We start from the raw sequence: 23734 nt of genomic DNA, 5'->3' as shown, positions 1-23734 counted from the left end.
TTGAAGAGAAGAGAAGAGAAGTGAATACTTGGAAGGGACCTTGGAAGTCTTCTAGTTCAACCCCTTGCTCAGGCAGGAAACCCTATACCATTTCAGACAAATGGTTGTCCAGTCTCTTCTTAAAAACTTCTGGTGTTGGAGTATTCACCACTTCTGGAGACAAGTTGTTCCATTGATTAATTTCTAACTGTCAGGAAATTTCTTCCTAGTTCTGGGTTGCTTCTCTCCTTGATTATTTTCCATCCATTGCTTCTTGTCCTGCCCTCAGGTGCTTTGTAGAATAACTTGACTTTCTCTTCTTCATGGCAACACTGCTATCATGTCACCTCTAGTCCTTCTCTTCATTAAACTAGATATATCCAATTCCAGCAACTGTTCCTTATATGTTTTAGCCTCCAGTCCCCTAATCATCTTTGTTGCTCTTCTCTGTACTCTTTCTAAAGTCTCAACATCTTTTTTACATTGTGGTGACCAAAACTGGATGCCGTATTCCAAGTGTGGCCTTACCAAGGCATTGTAAAGTGGTATTAACACTTCATATGATCTTGATTCTATCCCTCTGTTAATGCAGCCTAGAACTGGGTTGGCCTTTTTGGCAGCTGCAGCACACTGCTGGTTCATATTTAAGTGATTGTTCACTAGGACTCCAAGATCCCTCTCACAGTTACTACTATTGAGGTACTATCTATGCTATACCTGTGTATTTGGTTTTTCTTGCCTAAATGTAGGATGTAGTTTGCTTTACAACAAATCAGAATTGGTTTGCTATTTGCTCTATTCTAGAATTTCCCCAATTACTTAATTAACTGCACATCTTGGGATTTTCTAATAAGTTCCCATCCCCATAATAACCAGTTCCAGTTGAGATTTTTCAAGGTTAGTTGGATGCTGCCATCTGCTAAGAGGCAGTTATTATTTGCATGTTGCAGTTTTCTGTTGTCTCCAGCGATATCTCTTGATGAGAGTGGCACTGTCTGTACAGGAACAATTGGGGTGGGGGGAGGGGAAGGCTCCTACTGGATTCAGAAATACTGGTTGATGGACAGATGGGAGTCAGGAAATATATATTTTTTCAGTTCAAATGGAACTGCCTTGGAATATGATATCACAACATTGGCTTATGCTCTCATCATACTTGCTTGGACTACTGTAATGAACTCTAAAAAAGGTTCTCCTTGAAGATTATCCAGCAGCTACAATTGGTGTTACACATCTATATGAATATAGGATACCAGTGTTCTGAGCTCTTGAGTAACTTCCTATTGGCTTCCAAGTACCATTCAAATGGCAGTTTTTTAAAAAAAAACTCTTAAAGCCTTATTATGACTTGGCATTGAGGTATGTCCAGGACTGCTTTCTCCACTCATTTTTAACTCAGCAGATATGTAATCATTTTTGTGATGTGAGAAGTCTAGCAGGTGCAGTCTTTCTGGCGCAGGGTCTATCTCATGGGTTACCTTTCTTCCTGATATTCAATCAGCTTCCACTTTATTAGGGTTTAGAGTTGAAAGCAAAGTTGTTTGGGAGAGCTTTTGAATTATGAGAACTGGGATTTCTGGATCCATTTTTATAATTTTTAAATTCAACTGTGTTTTATCATACTATTGTTTAAAATGTTATTTTGATTGCTTGTTCTTTAATACTTATTGTCGGTAAGGTGGGCATTGTAGGGTCATTTGATGCTGTATATTTTTTACCGCAACTAAGAGTAGAAATTGAAGAAATAAAAATAAGGTTCATTATGCCAAAAATGCAGTAAATGTGAAAACTGGAATGCCTTAATTCACACAAAGGACAGCAGCAGTTCTTCATTCTGATCTTTCTTGGAGTTCACCCCGACCCTTTTTTGTGGCTTGGATTTATGGCAAAGGATTATTAAGAGGCTCCGTCCATCCAGCACCCGACGCCGATCTGTTAGCCTTAGGGGTAGGAATGTGGAGACGGAAATGCTCTCGGATTCGAGCCAGGGCTGCCGCGACGCTTCCAGGGGCTCACCTTGCCGGCGGCCTCCCGCCTCAGCGCGCCTTTGCCCTGCCTTCTCCTCGTCTACCGGCAGAGGTCAACCCTGCTTCTCCGGGACCGAGCTGGCTCCGAAGCGGAGCGGCGGGAGCTCTTGACATCACATCCAGACTCCTCCTGCGCACGACCCCTTCCAACTCTTCAACTCCCCCCTTTCTCTCCCCCAAACAAAACATTTCCGCTGGCGAGAGTCGGCCGTAAACCTAGCCGGGCAGGGCCGGGGAGGAATGGGAGAGAGCAAGAGCAGAAGTCGAGTCGACGCCGCCGGAGCAGCGCGCCGAGCCCGTCTCTCCGGGGCTTTTCCTTTTCCTTCCAAAAGCCCCGCCGGGACCGAAAAGGCGCCCTTTTGGCCAAGCGCGCCAGCCGAAACCTCCCGTCTTCCTTGAGCAGCCGGCGGCTGCAGAGGCGAGAGGCGAGGCAGGCGGGAGGGCTCGGGCGGGCCACGGATCGAAGGCGCCGCCGAGACGAAATGCCAGCCTTCGAGTTGCAAAGGTGAGGCGCTCGCCCATCTTTCTCGGCTTCGCGCGGACCGGCGAGTTCCCCCCACGCGCCTCCCCGCGCGCGCGCGCTCGCCCCCATGCAGACTCGCGCACGGGGGGTCGAGCAGGAGCCGCCGAAGATGGCCATGTCTGTGATACAAGCGTGCCGCAGTCTGGCTCTTTCAACATGGCTGCTTTCCTTTTGTTTCGTGCATCTGCTCTGCCTGGATTTCACCGTGGCCGAAAAAGAAGAATGGTACACCGCCTTCGTGAACATCACTTATCCAGATCCCGGCGGCGGCGGCGGCGGTGGCGGCAGCGAGCTGCGTAGCGAAAAAACGGAGTGTGGCCGCTACGGGGAACACTCGCCCAAAAACGAGGTCTGGGGACAGGTGGTGATGACCTCGGCGACCGCTGACAGACAAGCTTGCGACCCCAATGCGAGGTTCGCCGTGCCCGGGTCCGGCAAGCTCTGGGTCGCCCTTGTTCCTAAAGGGAATTGTACTTACAAGGACAAGATTCGGCACGCCGCCTCCCAAAATGCCTCGGCCGTGGTCATCTACAACGTTGGCGCCAGCAATGCCAACGAGACGATTACGATGCCCCACGCAGGTGAGTGGGAGGCACAACCTCCCCCCACACACGTTCGACTGCACGTCTCTGTTGGAGGATTTCATTTCTGGACTCGGCTCCCCCCCCCCCCGCGCCCCAGCCTTGGTTAGGCTACTAAATATCCAAGAAGGTTATTAATAGCCCAGGCTTAGCCTGAGGTTTGGCCTGTCTTATTACCAGGCAAGATTTAGTGACCTCTTTCCTGTCTTATGTGTTATCTTCAAACGTGGAGCAGTAAAAGTGAGAGAAATTTACCAGGGAAGGTGTTGTGTTGCATGACAGGGCTTTTGGATTGAACGCAAGGAGGCTTTTTGATGGATAAAAACTGGGAAGACATCAAGGGGGAGGGCAAGGTCAGTGGTTGCACAATAGGCAAGATGCTAACACATAGCTAACCAAAACTTGGTTAACTGATTTTGCACAATGCAATGAACCATCAAGTTTATTCATAAATATTGGTGGGACAAATTTGGTTTATGGCTCCCTAGCTTGTATAAAACCAGATAATAGATTTTAGTCAATCACTGCTCATTAAATGTTGGTAGGATGTGAACACAGCCTTGAAAAATGAGACATCAGAAGCTCACGAGGAGTTGAATTGAACAGGAAGTAGAAACTGCTGCAAGCAGGAGGTTTGATGGAATATTGTGCACTTTATAATGCAGTAGAGGGAACATAATTAAGATAGTGTACCTATTAAAATAATGTTGGAAAAGCTGCAGAATCCTTCACTGTCTTATCCCATTGTTTTTGACCTCCCCTTCAAATTTAGTGAATTGAGTGTAAGCAATAAGCTGATCACTAGGATTATTGTGCTAAATTGTTTTTTTTAGGTTGTTCATCTTCTAAAGTATTTCCCAGCAACACAGAGCATAAATCTCAGTTGCAGAGACCAACAGGAGTTGCTGTGTTGGCTGATATTCTGCTTTTTGATGCAACATGGAAAGTTTGAAAGTTTTGGGCCACTTCCTGAATTCATGGGTTTGTGGTTTCTGTGCTGAGTAGCAATAGTGTAAGCAGTTTTAGTGGCTTCTTTGGCTTCTGTTCCTGTAGTTGAGAAGCAGCTGTGTTATGCCAGGAAAGCAATTAGATTAATTACTGCTGCAAGATTTTACGTAGGAATTGCAATCTTGTTACAATATCTGTGATTCAGGGACAGAATAATTTATCTAATTTATATTTCCCATCAAATGTCTACATGTATAGTGTAAGCCTTTGTGTTATTTATCATTTATAACACAATATTGAAGTTATGTGATAATGCTGCTGGACATAATCTGGTTTGCTGTAGTATTAGAAAATCTTACAAAATAGTTATAAATTTAAAAATTATATGTCATAAAATGTCCATGCTATGTATTTACCTAACTACTGTTCTTTGGACAAACTGGAGCTTCAGCATATATCCAGATAATAACACCTGTGACTGCTTCTTCAGGGACACTATCCTAGTGAGCCAAGGACATTTTGCTTTTTTATAATTTCAAGAATAACTTTCTATTCACAGTTATATGTCATTTTAAGACATTTCTGTATCCAATTTTCTCGCCAAAGCCTACTGTTTCATGTTTGTTTGCAAAATAAGAGCAAATATGAAGTTTCTTCAATGATGAAATAAAGGTGCTTAATAAAGTAACCTTGCACAGTGTTGCAGTTATTCAAATTGAAGAAGTCTGTTAGACAAAATCAGAATTTTTTTTTGTTTTAAAACAAGTATTACACATATAGATCTCATTGGATTTATTTCCGGCTAAGTGACTTCGAAGGCAGGTAATAAAGTTTCCTGCATTACAAGAATTACTGTACCGACAACATGAAGGTATTTTGTTGATTCAGTCTCCTGTTTTCTTAGAAACTCAAACTGTGTTTTAGATAAGGAACTTGGGAAGCACAGCATTTTGTTTTAAACAAAACATGTTGCTTTTATGTTGTCTAGGCGTAATTGAAACTTCCTTTATAACAGCAATATATTTTTATATTACTAATTTCAATAACTCTAATATAATAAATGACAGAATTCTACATCACTCCTTTATGTTCATCTCTACCATTTGCGTGTTGATTGCTTTAACAAGGAATGTGATAGATTTTTAGACACTAAAACCTGGTTCAGTTCATTGATTTTAGATTGTAAATAGAATACTTTAACAGATACTTAAATAGGAAACCATGTGTTCGTGAGACTAATAAAAATACAGGTTTAAAAGAATGATATTTTTCCATATAATTTCATATAGCTTGTGTTGTAAGAAATATTTCATGATTTCTCTTAATCTTCATCCTCATGAACTGCCATTCAGAGTTCCCAGCTTTTTGGATGCTTATTTTTAAGTACTGAAGTTAATCTGTCTTAATTTTATGGACACATGCAAATATATTTAGAAGTTCTCTGCTTAAAATAAAGGATAATTATTTCAGTGACCTCACTATAATCCTCTAAAAGAGATATTGCATTCATATTGTATATTTTGCAAGAGCAGCCATGTCAGTATTATTAGTTAGAATCTAAAAAAGCACAACTAGAATTCTGCAAGTTTAAATCCTATATTCTGCAACTTCTCCCTGTCTGTCCCTGAAAGGCTTTCACAGAATTCAGTCCAGTCTGAAGAGCTGCAGTAGTTAGAAAGGAGTTTGAAGTTGTAAACATCTCGAGCAGGAATTCTCACAAGTATCCCAGCATTACTCTTGAACAGACAAAAAATGATCTTCACAGACTTGTGAATTTATCATGGCTAAAAGAAGGCTTTATGTCATTGGTAGGATCAGTCACCCATACAACAATTGCACAAGCTGGGAAAACTACATTAATCTATGAAAATTCAAATACATTATAGAAGTGTTATTTCTTTGAGGAAAAATCCTATTAGTTACATAATACTTTTTAAAGAATAAGACAAAAGGTCTATCCTGGACAATTAAAGATGTTACAACAGAATATCAGTGTGCTTGTTATGTGCAAGATGCTTAACCTGCGTAGATATAATGGAGAAAACTAGATAAGTATCAGGCTTGAGATATTTAAACTTATCTCACGATGCTACAGTCCTAGTGAAATTTGCTGCCTTAAATGCTGCTCCTATAAGAGGAAAGCTGTCACTGATATCAAAGTGCATTCCTAGAAGAATGGGGGGGGGGGTAGGCAAAGACTCAGTTGCCCTTCCTTGCTAAGCCATGCTATAGATTGTTAGTGATGTCTGATTCTAGCCATTGTGATTTAGCTTATGGCTAAATTTCCTGCATGAGTCAGGCAATTATGGCTTATACAACAAAGTATTAATAATACAAAAGCTAAATGTAGTAATAAAGCCACATTTTGAAGTTCCTTGTCAGTTTCATCTTGGCTGTAAATTTTAGTCTTGAAGCAAAGCCGATTGTCATTATGCCTATTTTACTGCACTCATATTCTAACTCCTGCCTTTTTAAAATAGAGCTTATATCAATATCATTTGAACTAATTTCAAAAAACACAGATAGCATTATGCATCATTCCTAGTATTGTCTCTTTTTGGCATTTCTGATTATAACAATTCTCATAGCTACTTGCGCTGACATACTGTAATATGTTGCAGACTTATTCTCATATGGAAAGCATTACAGTGGAATGTTCTTCCACATTTTCCCCATTTCTACCAATGACTCCCTAGATAAAAACAATAATGCTGCCTCTGAAAATGTCTAGTTGTGTTGTGCAGCATATTTGTATATGGGAAAAGTAAACCTTATATTCACAGGGTTGAATACTCTTGTCCAGACAGTTAACTTTGAATAGTAAAACAGGCAAATACATAATGCCAAATAAAATAACCTTAAGCCTTTCACATGGATAATGCCATATTTGTCTATCTTTTTACAGATCACTTCTTATATAGCTCTAAAGTTAGTTGTTAGCTGTTAAAACTTGAGAACCAGCTGGTTTGTTAGATTCAGTGAATCTAGAAGTCATGCAGCCAGAAGCTTCCAGTAATGTTATTTTTTCTGGCGAGAGAGAGATGAAGCTAAAATAATTCACAGTAAAAGTGCAAAATGTTTTTTAAGAAAGTCAGAAATATATCATATATATCATAAGAATGGCAGAATTGGAAGAGCCAGAATTAAAATACAGGGCCAGATCATTAACAGTGTGCTGGTGTTAAATATTAAGGAGATGCTACGTTAAGTGGTGTAATGACTAATAATGAATGACTACAATTCTGCTGCTTATAAATTTGGTTGTGTTCTCAGTTAAAAGAAATGTACCACTTATAACAGCAATAGGATTAGGATTGCCGTTGCTAAGCAATACAGTCGTAAAGGAAAGTGTCGGATAAGTGCATTGCTTTGCCAGTGACAATCCTGGAGTCCCCGTTGCTTTCATAATCCAAAGATGTGTGAGTCATTAAGTGGGAAGTGTGATTGTGGTGCAGCACAGGTGCTATGGAGGGGTATGTGCTGTGGGGGAAGGTCCAGAATACAAGAGGTATATGAGTTGAAGGAGGCAAAGGAGTGCTTGGGAGGTCTGGGATAGGTTGTGCAGGAGGACAGGAAGGCAAGGGAGATGGATGGTGTAGTGTGGTGTGAGCACAGGTTGGCTGAGAGGTGGGTGGTGTAATGTGAGTTCAGGAAGGCCAGGGGATGAATGGCAAGACAAGGGAAAGTAAAGGGAACTTACCACAGCAACTTGCAAGTTTTCCTGCTGGCTTCCCCATTGACTTTGTTTGTGGACAGCTGGCAGGGAAGGTGGCAAATAGTGAACATATGACTGGGAAGCTGCAACTATTATAAGTGCCAAATCCTGAATTATATGATCCCATGATTGCAGGGGCACTGCAATGGCCAGAACTTTGAAGACTGATCTTAAGTATTGCTCATTTAGAACCTACACAACTTTGGTTAGTGAGGACAGCAAGGGAAGAAATACAGAGTACAGCAACTGGATAATGTAGACCAGGGGTCCCCAACCTGTGGGCCCCAACCTGTGGGCCAGTTCTGGTCCATGACCTTTTGGCCACCGGGCAGCGGGAATGGCTGACGAGTGTGTGCACGTGTGCACACACCCTCCTCACTCGTGCTAGTGCTGCCGCGTGGTTGCTACCAGCCCCATTTGTGTATGCTGGGGGCTCTAGCACTGCCACCAGCATCATGCGGGCCTTAGTATCACCGCTGTGCGTGCACCGTGCACATTACCCTCCTCCTCCTTTTCCCTCCAGGCCACCAACCTGGAAAGGTTGGAGAGCTCTGACGTAGACCTTCTACTATATAAAAGGCAGCTGTTAATTTTTTTCTGAGATCTAATACAGGCAGTCCTTACAACAATTCATGTACTGACCATTCACTGCACTGAAAAAAGTAACTTATGATAATTTTTCACACTTAACAACTGTTGCAGCATCCCCATGGTCATGTGATCAAATTCAGATGCTTATATTGTCTCAGGGTCATGTGATCCCTTTTGTGACCTTCTGACACGCAACTGTCAATGGGAAAGCCAGAGTCACTTAACAACCTGTTATTATCTTAAAAACTGCAGTGATCCACTTAACAATTGTGGCAAGAAAGATCATAAAATGGGGCAAAACTCACTTAACTGACTTGGGCTCAATTATGGTCGTAAGTCGAGGACTACTTGTAGATAAAGATATAGAGATTTTATTATTTATGTCTATTAATCTAGTGTGCTTGCTTGTTTGCAACATTTGCAACATTTTGCTTCTGGTGTATGCTCAGGTGTTTCCCCTTACAACAATAATCTTTGTCTTACAATGTTTTCAATGTATTCAGAAGTTTTTGACAAGTATTTCCTAGTAATATCTGAAGTTATATCTGACTATCCTAGTTAGTAGACTTAATATATTTGCATATTTTAGTTGTGTTTCATCTGTAAACTGTAGTTGACTGAGTTTGTTCAATATATGCAAGCCAAAATCAAACCACTTTATGACTTTGAATATTGTATTAAACAGGCCATTTTAGAAGTTCTAGATTTATGTAAACAAAATGTCTCAATTATTAACAGTTTCTACAGTGGCAAATCATCTAGTTAATTTTTCCATATCTTTTGCCTTCAGCTTCAAAAGGGAGGGTGAGTTTCTTCAGAGAATTGTTTATACTATTCATCTCTCTTTTTTTCCTTAGCTCTTCTGAGTTCTTTTTGCAAAACTTTTGCAAGAGGGCTGCGCTTTCTAATGATTTGCAAGCTGACTGCTCCAATTCTTTCATCTATTGCATAATTGAACTGGATTTTTATCAGCTAGCTAGATTAAAGTTCCTCAACTTTGGTCGCTTGAAGATGTGTGGACGTCAGTTCCCAGAATTCCCCAGCCAGCCATGAATTCTGGGAGTTGAAGTCCATGCATCTTCAAGTGGCCAAGTTTGAGAAACACTAAGTTACATTGTATTATCATCTCTATGCCTTTTGCAAGGTTAACACTATTCACTGCAGTCTTTCAGAAAGTTATTTCTGTAAAATTCCAAGCACCATTGCTAAGGTGTTAGTCTTTTTTAATTGGCCAACAGACAGTGTCCAGTCTGTTCAAGTGAGCAACAACAAGTGACTCAACAGTTTCTCAGGATCGTGACAATTATTGACCGTGTCATAAACAGCATTCCTATTTGAAACACTCATAGCTGTGCTTAAGGTTCTTTTAGGCAGCTTATAAACATTGTGATTTTTACCTATAGGATAAAAGAATGAACTTTTCTCTACTAATCATTTATACGTATAGAAATTGGAGTTCAGGACAACATTTCAAACCATTCTGCAATATTATGAAAGATTTAAATTACAGAGAACCATGCAATTTTCTTTACCTAAAGAAACTATAGGTTTAAAGCCTGTCTTGTAATGGAAGGTCTAGAGCAGGGGTAGCAAACCCACAGCCCATGGCCGCATGCAGCCCTGGATAGGTAGTAATGTGGCCCCATAAGCGCATAAACCTTTAACATTTATACACAGATACACGGACACACACATGCACACCAGAGTTCATTAACTGTATTATATATTTTATACGCAGCCCAAGACAATTCCTCTTCACTTATTGTGGTCCAGACAAGCCAAAAGGTTAAACACACGTGGTCTAAAGGATACAGTTTGAAAATATTGAATATTGAAATTGTTTTTCAACAAAAGTTAAATCAGGACTTTTGATTGTCTCTGGATGCAACCTAATACCCTAACAACCTAGCACAATTATATTACTGTAATGATCTTCTCTTATCACTTGTTCCAGGAAGAAATAAAGTAGTAAGTAATAAGGGAGACTTTCCTAAATCAATTCTTTGAAATTATCATAATAATTTAATTCCTGCTGCTGTTAATCTGAAACTTTGGAAGATTTATGGTAGTATCAAGACTAGTCAGGCACATTAGAGTAAGGTAAAATGAGGTTGGTGGTCTTTTGCATGAAATTGGCCATTATTGTACATGTTATTATTTTATGCATAGTGCATAAAATCCACAGAAACAATACATAAAATGTGTATCAAAATATAAAACACACAGTATGAGTAGTGAATAAAATTATGAATAAAATTAAATTATGAGGAGTAACCGGAGTGAGTAAACCTGTAGCCAGATATATTTAGCCAATGGGCAGCTCTTGAGATGATGTATATCATGCAGGGATTCAGGGAATCTTCTCAGGGGGCATTCTGTCACAATATGATGTAAAGTTTATGGAACATTCCCACAGTCACAATTAGGATTATCAACCAGCTCCCATTTATATTTCCAATATTGGCATTTGCCATGGTTAGTTCAGATAGTTCAGTGCTATCCAGATTTTCTTTGAGAAATCAAAGCCAAAGAGATGTTGTACTGGATCAGACATTAAATTAAACAGATCTGGTTAGAAGTTGCCCACTCCTGGTGCCATGCTATCTCAATGTTAAAGTCTTCTCTGATTAATTTCTGTCCAATTAATTATGAGATTTGAATCTGGATATTTGATTATGACAGCCCTTTTGTATCCATAAGCCTCCTCATAGTGTATCCTGAGCAACATGTTATGGCTAAATAGTCTACATATTTGGCTGCTGGATCTTACAAGGATTTCTCAGCAAGAGGACGCATAAAACATGTTTATTAGTTTTGATGTGTAAGCTCAAATGCATTCTCCAGCACTGGAGATGGATAATCCACGCAGTGGGTTGAGACTGTATTCCTGGCCAATCAGATCAGTCAGCCAAAGTTGCCACGCCTGTCCTGGACCATGATTCCCCAGTCTTGACTGATCTGGCCATACAGAAAGACCTACAACTTTGGCTCCTGGGCAGGTATAGTTCCTTTCCATTGGGGGGGATTTCTTCTACTAGCTGAAATTGCTTAGTTCAAAAGTTAATTAGAGATAATTTAATTCAATTTAATTGATTACTCAAAAATTTGCTGGCTAAATTGTAAGACTCAGGAAGTCAGATTCCCTACAGGGGAAACCAGCCCCACTTAAAAGAGGGAAATCCCTAACTCCCCTCCCTAACCCAAACCCGAACCACCTTCCAGCAGCCGGCAGCCGCCTTAAACAAACGGGGAGGCTCGTGCAACCCCTCGCGTTAAAAAGAAAGAAAGAAAAACAGAAAGGCAGGCAATTAGCGAGGGGAGCAGAGGACAAAGGGGACGCATGCTGGGAGGGAGATTGATTAAGGGAAACAGCTGGCGTGCGAAGGAGCAGTCTCTTTCACTCACCAGGCTGCTCAGGGTCTTTTAAACGAGGCGCCATTGTCTGGGCAGCTGAGAGCACGCGCGGCTCTTTGTTACAACCGCACGTGGCACAGGCAGCCTTTTTAGCACAGGCGCAATAATCTCCTGCTCCTTTTAACACATGCGCAGTAGTCTCCTGGCAGCGGCGGCCATATTTTTGTCCAAACAGGGGATCTAAGGCTCCATGTGAAGCATAGGTTCAGCCGCTGGAGTGAATTAATAGGCAAGCAGTACTGGGGTACTAAAGCATCTATTATTCATTCAGAGACATTCAAATCAGACACATAGCTGCGGGTTCCAGGACTTGGTGTCTTCAATCTAAAGTAAATAAGAACCTTTCATAGCTAACTGTGTTTAGTTGCCTTTGGCTCCTTCCGGACTTCGGGTCCCCCATTAGTGGCCCGTACGCTTCTGGATTTAGTGGTGGGTTCCAGGCATCCCCAGTCGCGTGCCTGTCCTTACCCACATAGTCAAGCCGGGTTCCAGGCATTCCCATTAGCGTGCCTGTTCTTCTCCGTGCACAGTGACTAACTCTGACAATTTTGCAGAGTCTGCTCCTGAGTTCCAGACGCCCCCAGTAGTGCGCCTGTCCTTACTCAAAGTTGGAGCTCTTCTACTACCTGGGTCCCCCCTATCGCGGCCCGGCGTTAGTGGAGAATGGAGGAAGCAATCATTCCCTCCACTGGAGCCCCGCCTTCATCCTCTGGTGCACCTGCTTCAGAGGATTCGGAATCCTCTGCAGCCCCTAGAAAGGCTGCAAGGAAGTCATCAAAGAAGGCTGACAAACAGGCAATCAGAAGACACCAAGCCCTAGAAAAAGAGTTCAACAGAGCCCAGAAAAGGGCCAGAATTGAAAATAGGCAGAATGGGGGGATAGGTCCTGATCTACCGCTGGGTCTCCCTTCATCCCCACGGGCCATTTGGTCATTAGGGAACTCATCACAGTCCCAAACAGAGGGTGGGATAGGCGAATTCTCATCGCTCTCCCGATCCCCCTCCCCACGGAGGTTACAGGAAACCCCGAGGACCATGCTAACCACAGCACCTGCAGGGTCGCAGGCAATGGTTACTCCTCCTGCATTGATGGGGGATCTGCTAGCTACCCTAATAGCGCAGGCAGTGGACCGTGCATTTGAGGCCAGGGCTCAAACTTCCAAAGCCAAGCCTCTAGGACTTAGAACGAGGCATCGGGAGGAAACGGAGGACCATCAGGACCTCTCCTCCTTCTCAGACTCGTCGGTCTCCGAGGAAGATTACCTGGACCAGCCAGGTACGTCACAAGGGATTCAAATGTCTGAGGAAGAGGAGGACACCTCACCTCAAGGGCCGTCCTTCAGCGGCCTGTTTAACCCTTCTCTTTTTGTTACCATTCTGCGCAAGGCTGAGGCCACAGCCCATCTGGGGCATGGGACACCAGCGGAGCCCGTCACAGTTGACACGGAGGCTGAGCCGACGTTCGCCGAAAAGGTAACCACTCAACACCGCATACCATGCCCGACCATGTTCCTAAACACAATAAGGAAACAGTGGGCAGCGCCAACCTCCCTACCGCTTCCTAGCAATGCGGAGAGGAAGCTATTTAACGTAGCAAGGGAGCTAGAGGGAACATTGGAGGTGCCGGTGGTGGACGAACCCATAGGTCCCCTGATATCGGACACGGCCATATCAGGAGATTTTGCTGAGGCTCTTAAAGCCGAGGACCGAAAGAGTGAGTCCAACTACAGGAGAACGCACCAGGCAATAGCTTGGGCTACCAGGGCGACTACCTCCGCGTCCTTTTTCACCAGAGCCACACTTTGTTGGCTCCGTGAGTTACAGGGCCGGGTTCCCATGGAGGATATACGCACTCACCAGGAACTCAGCAAAATGGTAGCGGCCACGGAATATGCGTCGGACGCGACACTTTTAGCGACCAGGTTTTCAGCCAAGGCAATGGCGGCAAACAACACGAGCAGGCGCATCCTCTGGCTAAAGAACTGGCAGGCGGATACCAAATCCAAGTGGAAATTGGCTTCGGCTCCGTACCAAGGGGCAAAGCTGTTTGGTGAGGCACTAACGCCATACCTGACAGAGAACAAGGACAAGCGCAAGGTCCTTAAACACATGCTTAAAAGGCAGGACAAGAGACCCGGCTCCTGGGGAAGGAAACAATCCTTTCGTACGGAAGCCAGGGTCAACTACTTTCAAAATTCCCAACCCGTCCAAGCTAGACAGGATAGGGAAAGACAGGGGGACAGACAGAACACAAGACATAGGCAAACGCAGGGAAGACGGCCCTTTCGGGGGAGCAACCGCCCCTTCCGCCGTACCAGATGACTCCCACCCAGACCTTCCCATAGGGGGCAGACTAGCAGGGTTTGCTCCCCAGTGGGAAGAGACCACCACGGACGTATGGGTCAGGAACACCATACGTCATGGTCTATCTCTAGAATTTCTCTCAAAGCCCCCGAACCGCTTCCGCCCGTGCCCCTGTCCCACAAACCCAACAAAGAGAAGGCTCATGAACGAGGCCGTTCAGCACCTTCTAAACATACGGGCCGTAGAGCCGGTGCCTATGAACCAGAGAGACCAGGGGTTTTATTCTATCCTCTTCGTGGTCCCAAAACCCTCGGGGGGTTGGAGAGCCGTTTTGGATTTGAAAAGGCTAAATTTCTACATAAAATACCGCAAATTCAAAATGCAGACACTACGCTCCATCCTTGGAAGCGTAAGGAAAGGGGATTTTCTGGCATCGATCGACCTCACGGAGGCATACTTGCACATCCCTATCTCTCTGGCTCACCGCCGTTTTCTACGGTTTGCCTACAGGGGGCACCATTTTCAATACAGGGCACTTCCATTCGGCCTGTCATCAGCGCCCAGGGTGTTCACCAAGATTCTGGCGGTTCTTGCAGCACACCTAAGAAACGTACCAGTCAGAGTCCAGTGCTACCTGGACGATATTCTAATCCAGTCATCGTCCGCCCAGCAGTCTCGGGCAGACCTAAAGTTAGTGATAAAACTGCTGCAGGACCACGGCTTCTCGGTGAACTTTCCAAAGAGCCATCTAACCCCAACTACGAGAATACTCCATCTGGGAGCGGTCATAGACACAAAGGAGTGCAAGGTGTACCTATCACGGGAACGCCTCAGCAGCATAAAGAAAGACGTAAAACAGGTAAGCCGCGGTCAGTCAGTGACGCTGGTCTGCCTCTCCCAGCTGCTAGGGAAGATGATATCGACCATAGCAATAGTTCCTTGGGCAAGGCTGCACTCAAGAGAACTGCAGTGGTTCATGCTCCCGTTTCAGAGACAGCAAATCAGTGCATCCCGGAAGAGGGTAGGCATACCTCTGAGAGTACGACACTCCCTCAGGTGGTGGCTATCTCCAGCTCTCCTCAGGGGGTCCCCCTTCAGGGATCCAGACAGAGTAGTAGTCACAACAGATGCGAGCTTATTCGGCTGGGGAGGCCACTTGGGGACCAAGTGGACACAGGGCCGCTGGTCAGCGGTGGATCTCCGACACAACATAAACTGGCTCGAGCTACGGGCTATTCACCTAGCGTTAAGGCATTTTCACAGCAGCATAAAAGGCAGGCACGTACTGGTCCTGACGGACAACGTGACAGCCAAGGCCCACATAAACCGTCAGGGGGGGCACACTCGCTCGCTCTCGGCCGAGGCCCTCCTACTGGGGGCCTGGGCGGAACAAAATCTGGCCTCCATAAAGGCCGACCACATATCGGGGGAGGCAAACATCCAAGCAGATCTGTTGAGCAGATCAACAATAGATCACTCGGAGTGGCAACTACACCCGAGGATCTTCAGGGAGATCTGTCACCGCTTCGGGCTTCCCCAGGTGGACCTTTTCGCCTCTCCTTCCAATGCCCACCTAACTCGCTTCTTCTCCCGATTCCCATCCAGGGGAGCAGAGCAGACGGACGCGTTACGGAGCCCATGGCCAAGGGGACTCCTGTACGCGTTTCCACCCTTACCTCTCCTTCCGGCGGTAGTACGCAAGATTCTGCGGGAAAGGGCCGAGGTAATCCTTGTGGCCCCTTATTGGCCAAGGAGACCTTGGTTCGCAGACTTGAGGAGTCTCTCCCGCACGAATCCATGGCGGATTCCTCCGGAGAGGATCTCCCTCAAGCAGGGGGAGATCTCCCACCCAGAGCCACAATGGCTACAACTAGCCGTCTGGCTCTTGAACGGTCAATTTTAGCCAAGGGGGCTTGCTCACAGGGTGTAATTAGGGTCATACAGGCATCAAGGCGCCCCTCCACGAACCGTATCTACGAGGCCACGTGGAGAAGCTTCCAATCATGGTGCTCTAAACAGGAATTGTTACTCGAAGGGATCACAGTTCCCAAGATCCTAGAATTTTTACTAGATGGCCTAGAGAGGGACCTCTCGCCAAACACGCTGCGCAGGCAAATTGCCGCCCTCTCAACTATACTTTCTGCCAGCCCCGGTGAATCCTTGGGCAAGCATCCCTTAATACGATCCTTCCTCAAGGGGGCTGCAAACATCAGACCGCCAACCGTGCACAGGTATCCATCGTGGGAACTACCACGAGTACTACAAGCTCTTACCAGAGCGCCCTTCGAACCACTCAAAACATGTGACATTCGCTACCTGACCCATAAGGTAGCATTCTTAGTAGCTATCATGTCAGCTCGACGGATATCCGAGTTAGCTTCTCTCTCAACGAGGAAGGACCTGTGTCATTTTCACAGGGACAAGGTAGTCCTAAGAATAGACCCTTCATTCATTCCAAAGGTCAACTCCTTTTTTCACAGATCACAGGAAATAGTCCTACCAGACTTCTGTCCAAACCCAGCTCATCCCCTGGAGCAACAATGGCACACCTTGGACGTACGAAGGGCACTAAGACATTACATTTCGCGCACAGCGGAATTCCGACGCTCGGAAGCGCTTTTCATATCCTTCCACCCCGCTACTAGGGGCCGGAAGGTCTCGTCCTCTACCATCGGTAGGTGGATTAGGGCATGCATCACTGGGGCATACCAGGCGGAGTCCTTGCAAGTCCCCAAGCATATCACGGCCCACTCCACAAGGAGTGCTGCCACCTCAGCAGCATGGGCCATGCAGGCTTCTATTGAAGAGGTATGCAGGGCAGCCACTTGGGCCTCGCCCTCTCCATTCATTTCGCCATTACAAAATCGACAAGTACTCCTCTGCAGAGGCCTCCTTCGGTAGGAGGGTTCTCCAGCAGGTTCTAGACCAAAGTTACACACGGGACCAGTCTATTCCCCAACCCAAGGGACAATAGGCTTTGGTATGTCCCACTGCGTGGATTATCCATCTCCAGTGCTGGAGAAGGGGCGTTGACTTACCTGAACGCCTTTTCTCAGCACGGAGATGGATAATCCACACCCACCCTTATAGACTAGGATAATAGGGTATATTTAGTGGAGCCAAAACGTCTTACTGTCAGTCAATGGCTGCGCTCGAGTCAAGACTGGAGAATCATGGTCCAGGACAGGGCGTGGCAACTTTGGCTGACTGATCTGATTGGCCAGGAATACAGTCTCAACCCACTGCGTGGATTATCCATCTCCGTGCTGAGAAAAGGCGTTCAGGTAAGTCAACGCCCCTTTTGTTAAGCTTTGGTTCAAATTTTGCTTGAAGTGTGAAGTTAGCAGTGTGTGTGTGTGTGTGTTTGTGTGTGTGTGTATTATATATATATGTACACACACACACACACACACGCTAAAAAAGAATCGGGAACAGCATATATTTCAACCAGATCTATAGCTAAAATGGATACACAAAAAAGGCAGTGGGCCTACATTAGCAGTGGTAAAATATGTGAGACAAATTTAAAAATAAAGAGGTGAAAAAAATGAAAACATATTGAAGTGAAAAAGAAGAGTTTACTCACTGAAAGGAGTACATTCTTGACCTTTTCCATATCTTAGATTCATTCAGTTAAATTTTCTAGGCTCATTGAAGTATTTGTTTTGCTGTCATTGAATGGAGAACATATTTTAATTGCTTGCATGTTCCCTTTTTTGGTTGGAGAAGACTTTCTGGTGTCTAGTTTCCTCATCTTGTTTCTTTTTCTCCATATAGCTTTGAATTCTCCAGCACCAGAGATGGAGAATCCACCAATGGATTATCTCTGCCTTCCTGCCCATTAGACCAAGTCAGTCAAACTTGCCACGCCCGTCCTTGGGTAAGCCACTCCCAGTCTTGACTTGGCCTCCAGCCCAAATGGACGTGACAAGCTTGGCTCCCAGTCTAAGGCAGGTAGTAGAGCTTAATTCCACTGGTGGATTCTAATTTTTGTCACCCAGAGCCATTTCAACAGCGCTGGGATCAGCGCTGTGTGGAATAATCTGTTGGAGGCTCAGGGGGTGGTTTTTTCCCTCTTTCCCAGATCTCTGGGGCTCTCGCTGAGGCACCAGCCCTCCCTCAAGGGAAAGCCCCTTCAGCTGCTCAGCACTGGGATCAGCGCTGCAGCCAGAGCCTACCTAAACTTCCCAAGGGTGGAGATTCCTCCCTCGTCACTTTCAGTAAATTGAAGAACCGACAGGTTCCCTATCTCGTCAGATTGGTGGCCGCTACTCTTTTGGGACTTCCAGGGGAGGATCCAACTGCCGGAATTACCGGCTTTCCCTCGTTCCTTTGAACAGACGCTGCGCTCCCCATGAGGCTTCGTCGTCTCTCCCTTTCGTTGTTTCCTTCTTCCGAGCAGCCGCTGCGCTCCTCAATAGGGAGATCGCCTCATTGCCACTGAAGATTGCCCTGGTCACCATTTTGCGCTCCGGGTCACGCTGTGGCAGCTGAAGGCACTTCTGCTGTTTGCTTTTCCCGCCGATAGGAGTGGAAACTGTCCTCGCGCGCCAATCGCGAACAACCTACTTCTCCTTTTTCGCGCCAACTGCTCCGATCACCATCTTGGCTGCCAGGACAAAAGCGGCAGCCAAGTAAGCAGAGAAATTCCTAGTGGAGGGTTGAGCCTCCCCAGGAACGAGGATTGTCAAGTTCGGGCTTGTCCCCTCCAAGGGAAGGGAGACCATGGAGGCTGCTACCAGCGGCTCCCATTTTGGACAGCCAGCCATCTCCCCCCCTCCTTCTTCACAACCAGGGTGTCCCGGCATGCTAGCTCATTGGGTCCACGTTGTTAGGCCTGGCCCATTGGGGCCATAATTCATAATATTATAATTCATTAAAGCGCGCACACACACACACACACGCACACACACACACACACACACACACACACACATTACAACACACAAAATCATATTGCATAAATTCAAAACATAATTCATATTTCAATCCTGCAGAAGCTTCTGCTCCAAACACTCTCTGGTACAACTCATTGCTCTGACCACCCCTTTAGCGTGATCAGGAGATCTACGAGCAAGCAGGTTTGCCATGGCCATAGACAAGACCGGATCCCAAAAAGGGGAAAAGCAGTCTGCTCCTCTACTGGTCGGATGGTCAGGAGAGCAGGACGACATAATTCCCTGCTCCATCTGCTCAGCCTATCTTGCCAACCGATCCCCTGCCAGAGTTCCCTCTCAGTACCTCTGAGATAGCTCACCTCAGGATGGAGGACTCCACGGTGTCTCAGCCTAAGAACACCGCCTCCCCATCCACCAGCCGCAAAAGGCAGAAATCCTCCAAGCAGGAGGTGGCAGGCAGGATCAAAGTCAAGGCCAAGACCATTTCTGGAAGGAAACCTTCCAAGTTGGCAGAGAAACAGGCTAGCAAAAGGCACTGGGCTCTGGAGAAAGATTTCTCCAAAGCGCAGAAGCAGGCCAAGGCAAAGGTGGAACAAACAGAGGACACGCTCTTCGACCTCCCTTTGGGACCCCCCTCTTCTACCCAAGGGTCTGGTTCCTGGAAGGGAATCTCCTCCTGGGATGGAACAAGTTCAAGCGATCCACCCACCATCAGTGTCACCACAGGTCCCACATTCGGTCCCAGAGGCCACCTTCACCCCCACAGCAGCAGGTCTCAGGGAGGCTGACCCCAAGGGCTCCCCCTCTGAAGATTGTCTCCAAACGCTGATCGCTCAGGCGGTTGACAGGGCGCTTGCTACCAGGTCCTACCATGGGACAGGACCTGAATCCATGGCTTCCATCCCCCCACCTTTCTTCCAGCCGCGTACATCCGAGTACCAGGGTCCTTCCTCTCCGTCCCAGTCCTACCATAGCAGGGCCTCATCTCCCACAGAGGACGACCAACACATGTCTTGGTGGGAGGAGGAAGAACCTCCTCCAGACCCCCCCCATTTGGAGGGCTGTTCAACCCAACCCTTTTTCTGCCACTGCTCTGCAGAGCCAGTTCCACAGCCAACATAGGGCCTGCTCAGATCCCACAGCCAGACCCACCACCCAGCTCAGATCTGAACCCAGTTTTCTTTGAGCCTGTCATGACCCAGCACCACATCCCTTACCTGACACTCTTTCAAAACATGACCCAGAAACAGTGGGTACCACCTGGCACCTTTCCCCCTTGGGGGGGAATGGACAGGAAACTATTCAGCGCTGCGAGAGACCTGGCATAGGATCTCGGGGTACCAAAGGTGGATAAACCCTTTGGTCCCTCTTGTCCTCATCTACAGTGTCAGGGGATATGGCAGAGTTGCTAAAGGCCGAGGACAGAAGATGGGAATTGACATTCTGCAGGACTCACCAGGCAGCGCCATGGGCAGCAAGGGCTGCCACCTGTGCATCCTTCTTTGCCAAGACCTCCCTACTCTGGCTTCACCAACTTCAAGCTAGGCTTCCCCAGGAAAAGGTACGTACCCAACAAGACCTGAGCAAGCTTATTGCAGCAACCGAGTATGTCTCTGATGCCATGCTACATGCGGCCAGGTTCTCTTCTAGAACCATAGCGTCCAACGTCTCAGCACGTAGGATGCTATGGCTCAGACATTGGCAAGCTGACCCAAAGTCAAAGTGGCACCTAGCTACAGCCCCTTATCAGGGTGGTCAGCTGTTTGGAGAGGCCACGGCTCCTTATTTGACCGAAAATAAGGACAAACGGAAGGTGTTGACCTCCCGTGATACATAGGTATCCTTCCTGGGAATTACCACGTGTCCTATGGGCCCTCACCAAATCACTGTTCGAGCCTATCAGATCTTGTACTCTGAGGTCCTTGTCCTTCAAAGTCACCTTCCTGGTCGCTATCACGTCAGCCATGCACATCTCTGAGCTCGCGGCACTGTCAGTCAGGGAGGACCTCTGCACTTTTCACCAAAACGGGGTGGTTCTCCGATTGGACCCTACCTTCATTCCTAAAGTCAACACCTTTTTTCATAGGGCCGAAGAAATAGTTTTGCCAGATTTTTGCCCCAATCCGTCCCATGTCTTGGAATGGCAGTGGCACACACTGGACATTCGCAGGGCGCTACACTACTATATCAAGTGAATGGCACCCTTCCGCAAATCTGAAGCCCTCTTCGTTTCCTTTCACCATGCCTCTAGTGGACAGAAGGTGTCCGCCTCAACCATAGGCAGGTGGATCAAGGATTGCATTGCGGAGGTGTACCAATCACTTTCACTGCCAGTGCCATGTCATGTCACAGCACATTCTACTCATAGTGCTGTGACCTCCGCAACATGGGCCACACAGGCCTCTATCGAGGAGGTTTGCAGAGCGGCGATATGGTCTTCGCCTTCCCCATTTGTAAGACATTATAAGATAGACCGATTTGCATCTGTGGACGCTTCCTTTGGAAGGAGGGTCCTTCAGCAGGTGGCTACTGGGGACGTGGCTATGGCCTCCTCTGTTTCACCCCCCATTGTTATGTCCCATTGGTGGATTCTCCATCTCCGGTGCTGGAGAAGGGGAGTTATCTTACCTGAACGCCTTTTCTCAGCACGGAGATAGAGAATCCACTCCCACCCTTAAAGTCAGTTAGACCATATTAGGGGTCTGGGAGGCAACACGTTGGACTGTCGTCAGCTGCTTTTGCCCTCATCAAAACTGGGAGTGGCTTACCCAAGGAAGGGTGTGGCAAATTTGGCTGACTTGGTCTAATGGGCAGGAAGGCAGAGCTAACCCACTGATGGATTCTCCATCTCTGTGCTGAGAAAAGGCGTTCAGGTAAGACAACGCCCCTTCTCTGGCAAAGAAGACTTTTTATCTTGTATTTATATGGCAAATAATACATTCCTGCTGATAACTAAGAAAAAACAGTTTTCAATGGAAAAGTACTACTGGGCAGAAAGAATCACAGTACCACTCTTGAAATTATTCTTCTGCTGGCTATTTTCTTTTTTTCTTTCTTTTCTTTTTGAGGCCTAATACACAACCCCTATGGTTAACTGTATTAGTTGTAGAGGAAAATAGATACTTTTCTGTACCCCTTAGACCAGTGTATATTTCATCTAATATATACGGGAACGAAACTGGTATTTTTAGCATTAAAAATTGGCGAGGAAATTTCCTTTTCTTTTGAATATAGGACCTAGTTGAAGCAAAGATTTTGTTGAACATAGCATAATAAAGGGGTACTAATTCTGCATACCTCCCTTTCAAAGTAGTAAGCATAGTTGTATTAGTGATGAACTAAGGTGTCTGGAATTGCTTAGAGATGATATTTTTAAATTGCTACCTAATAAATAAAAAAAGAGAAAAGGTTCATATTTTGTTAGGGTGCTTCACTTGACATGAACTTAAACATTGTCAACACACTGATGCCATTTCAGCATTTTCCAAAAAGATTGGGGTTGTTGGTAGAAATTCTAGCCCACTGAATAACACCAAACAGCAAGTTGAAAGTAGACAGAGATTTATTGGCTACAACGGTTTGCAAAGCGTGGTGGACTCCAAATAAATATTTGAGCCACACCTAGTCACAGCAAAAACACACATTATATACATTCTATTCCGATGCCTTGGCCCCTCCTCTGAGGTTACAATCTTATCAGGATCGCCTAAACAAAATACATTATCCCTGCTCCTTACTATTTTGCTTCACCTATTCCCTTATATGTACTTTATCATGAAATCCTATAGTTCAGTGTGGAAATCCTATAGCCTACGTGCAGAACTCTTCCAAGGTACGTGTACATGTAGAAATTGTGTAGAAATCTTGCAGTCTACGTGTAGAAATTTTGTGTAGAAATCCTTCTGTCTGCGTGTAGAAATTTTTGTAGAGTACGTGTCACTTAACTTTACTTTTTATTCTAAAATTTTATTCCTAACATATCCACCCTTTTTCTTTTCATACTTAATAAAATTTTAGAATCTTCTTAAATTCATTTCAATTTCTTCTTTGTATTTATTCTCTATTATGTCTACTTTGTCTTTAATTTCTTTAAAAGCTAACAGTGTCTGTATCTTTTCCTCCCGTTTGATGCCATCCATTATACTGGCTACAGTTGTATAGACTAAATTTTTAATCATAGGAATTAGGCAGGGCAAACACATTAGTTCTACTAATATTATGCCCACCGTGAATAATGCTTGTTTCCAATTGCGAAAGATTCCTCCCAAAAATCCCCTTTCATCTAAAAAACCAGTCCAAGTCTGGACTGGAACATGTACAAGTTGTCTCATTTCAGTGGTTAATTGCTTCACCTCTGCACCTGTTTCATCTATTTGTAAGCAACAATTCATTAAATTAAACTTCCCACATACCCCTCCTTCCTTAGCTAATATATCCTTTCTTTATAGTGATATAAGTTGATGGATCTGTTCCTGTTCCGTCTATCCCAAATCCATAACTTACTATATCAGATGGTTCTTAGTGATTTCCAACTCCATCATATTAGTTCCATATATTCTTTTAAATTGGGTAATACCATTACATCCTGGATAACCTTCTCCAGTGTAATCACACACACCCTGAACATTTAGTAGATCCTGCACAAGGTAACCATTGATTGGGGTTTCCATGTGCAAAGTTCAAATTAGTGGAACATATATATTTATGATTTTGTTTATATGCTGTGATCCAACTAGAGTCTCCACACTTTGTGG

General features: G+C 45.3%; 1 protein-coding gene across 1 annotated transcript in view; it reads left to right on the top strand.

Moving 5' to 3' along the window:
* Positions 1–1914: 1914 nt before the first annotated feature.
* Positions 1915–23734, top strand: part of RNF150 (ring finger protein 150) — a 137416-nt gene continuing 115596 nt past the window's right edge. Inside the window, exon 1 of the mRNA XM_039338929.1 lies at positions 1915–3110. Within this exon, the coding sequence (XP_039194863.1) occupies positions 2597–3110 (514 nt within the window). The 5' untranslated portion in view covers positions 1915–2596. The remainder of the gene's footprint in view (positions 3111–23734) is intronic.

The sequence above is a fragment of the Crotalus tigris genome, unplaced genomic scaffold (assembly GCF_016545835.1).
Source record: "Crotalus tigris isolate CLP2741 ecotype Arizona unplaced genomic scaffold, ASM1654583v1 scf7180000017725.2566008, whole genome shotgun sequence".
Classification (NCBI taxonomy): domain Eukaryota; kingdom Metazoa; phylum Chordata; class Lepidosauria; order Squamata; family Viperidae; genus Crotalus; species Crotalus tigris.
This window is presented reverse-complemented; position numbering and strand designations above follow the sequence as displayed.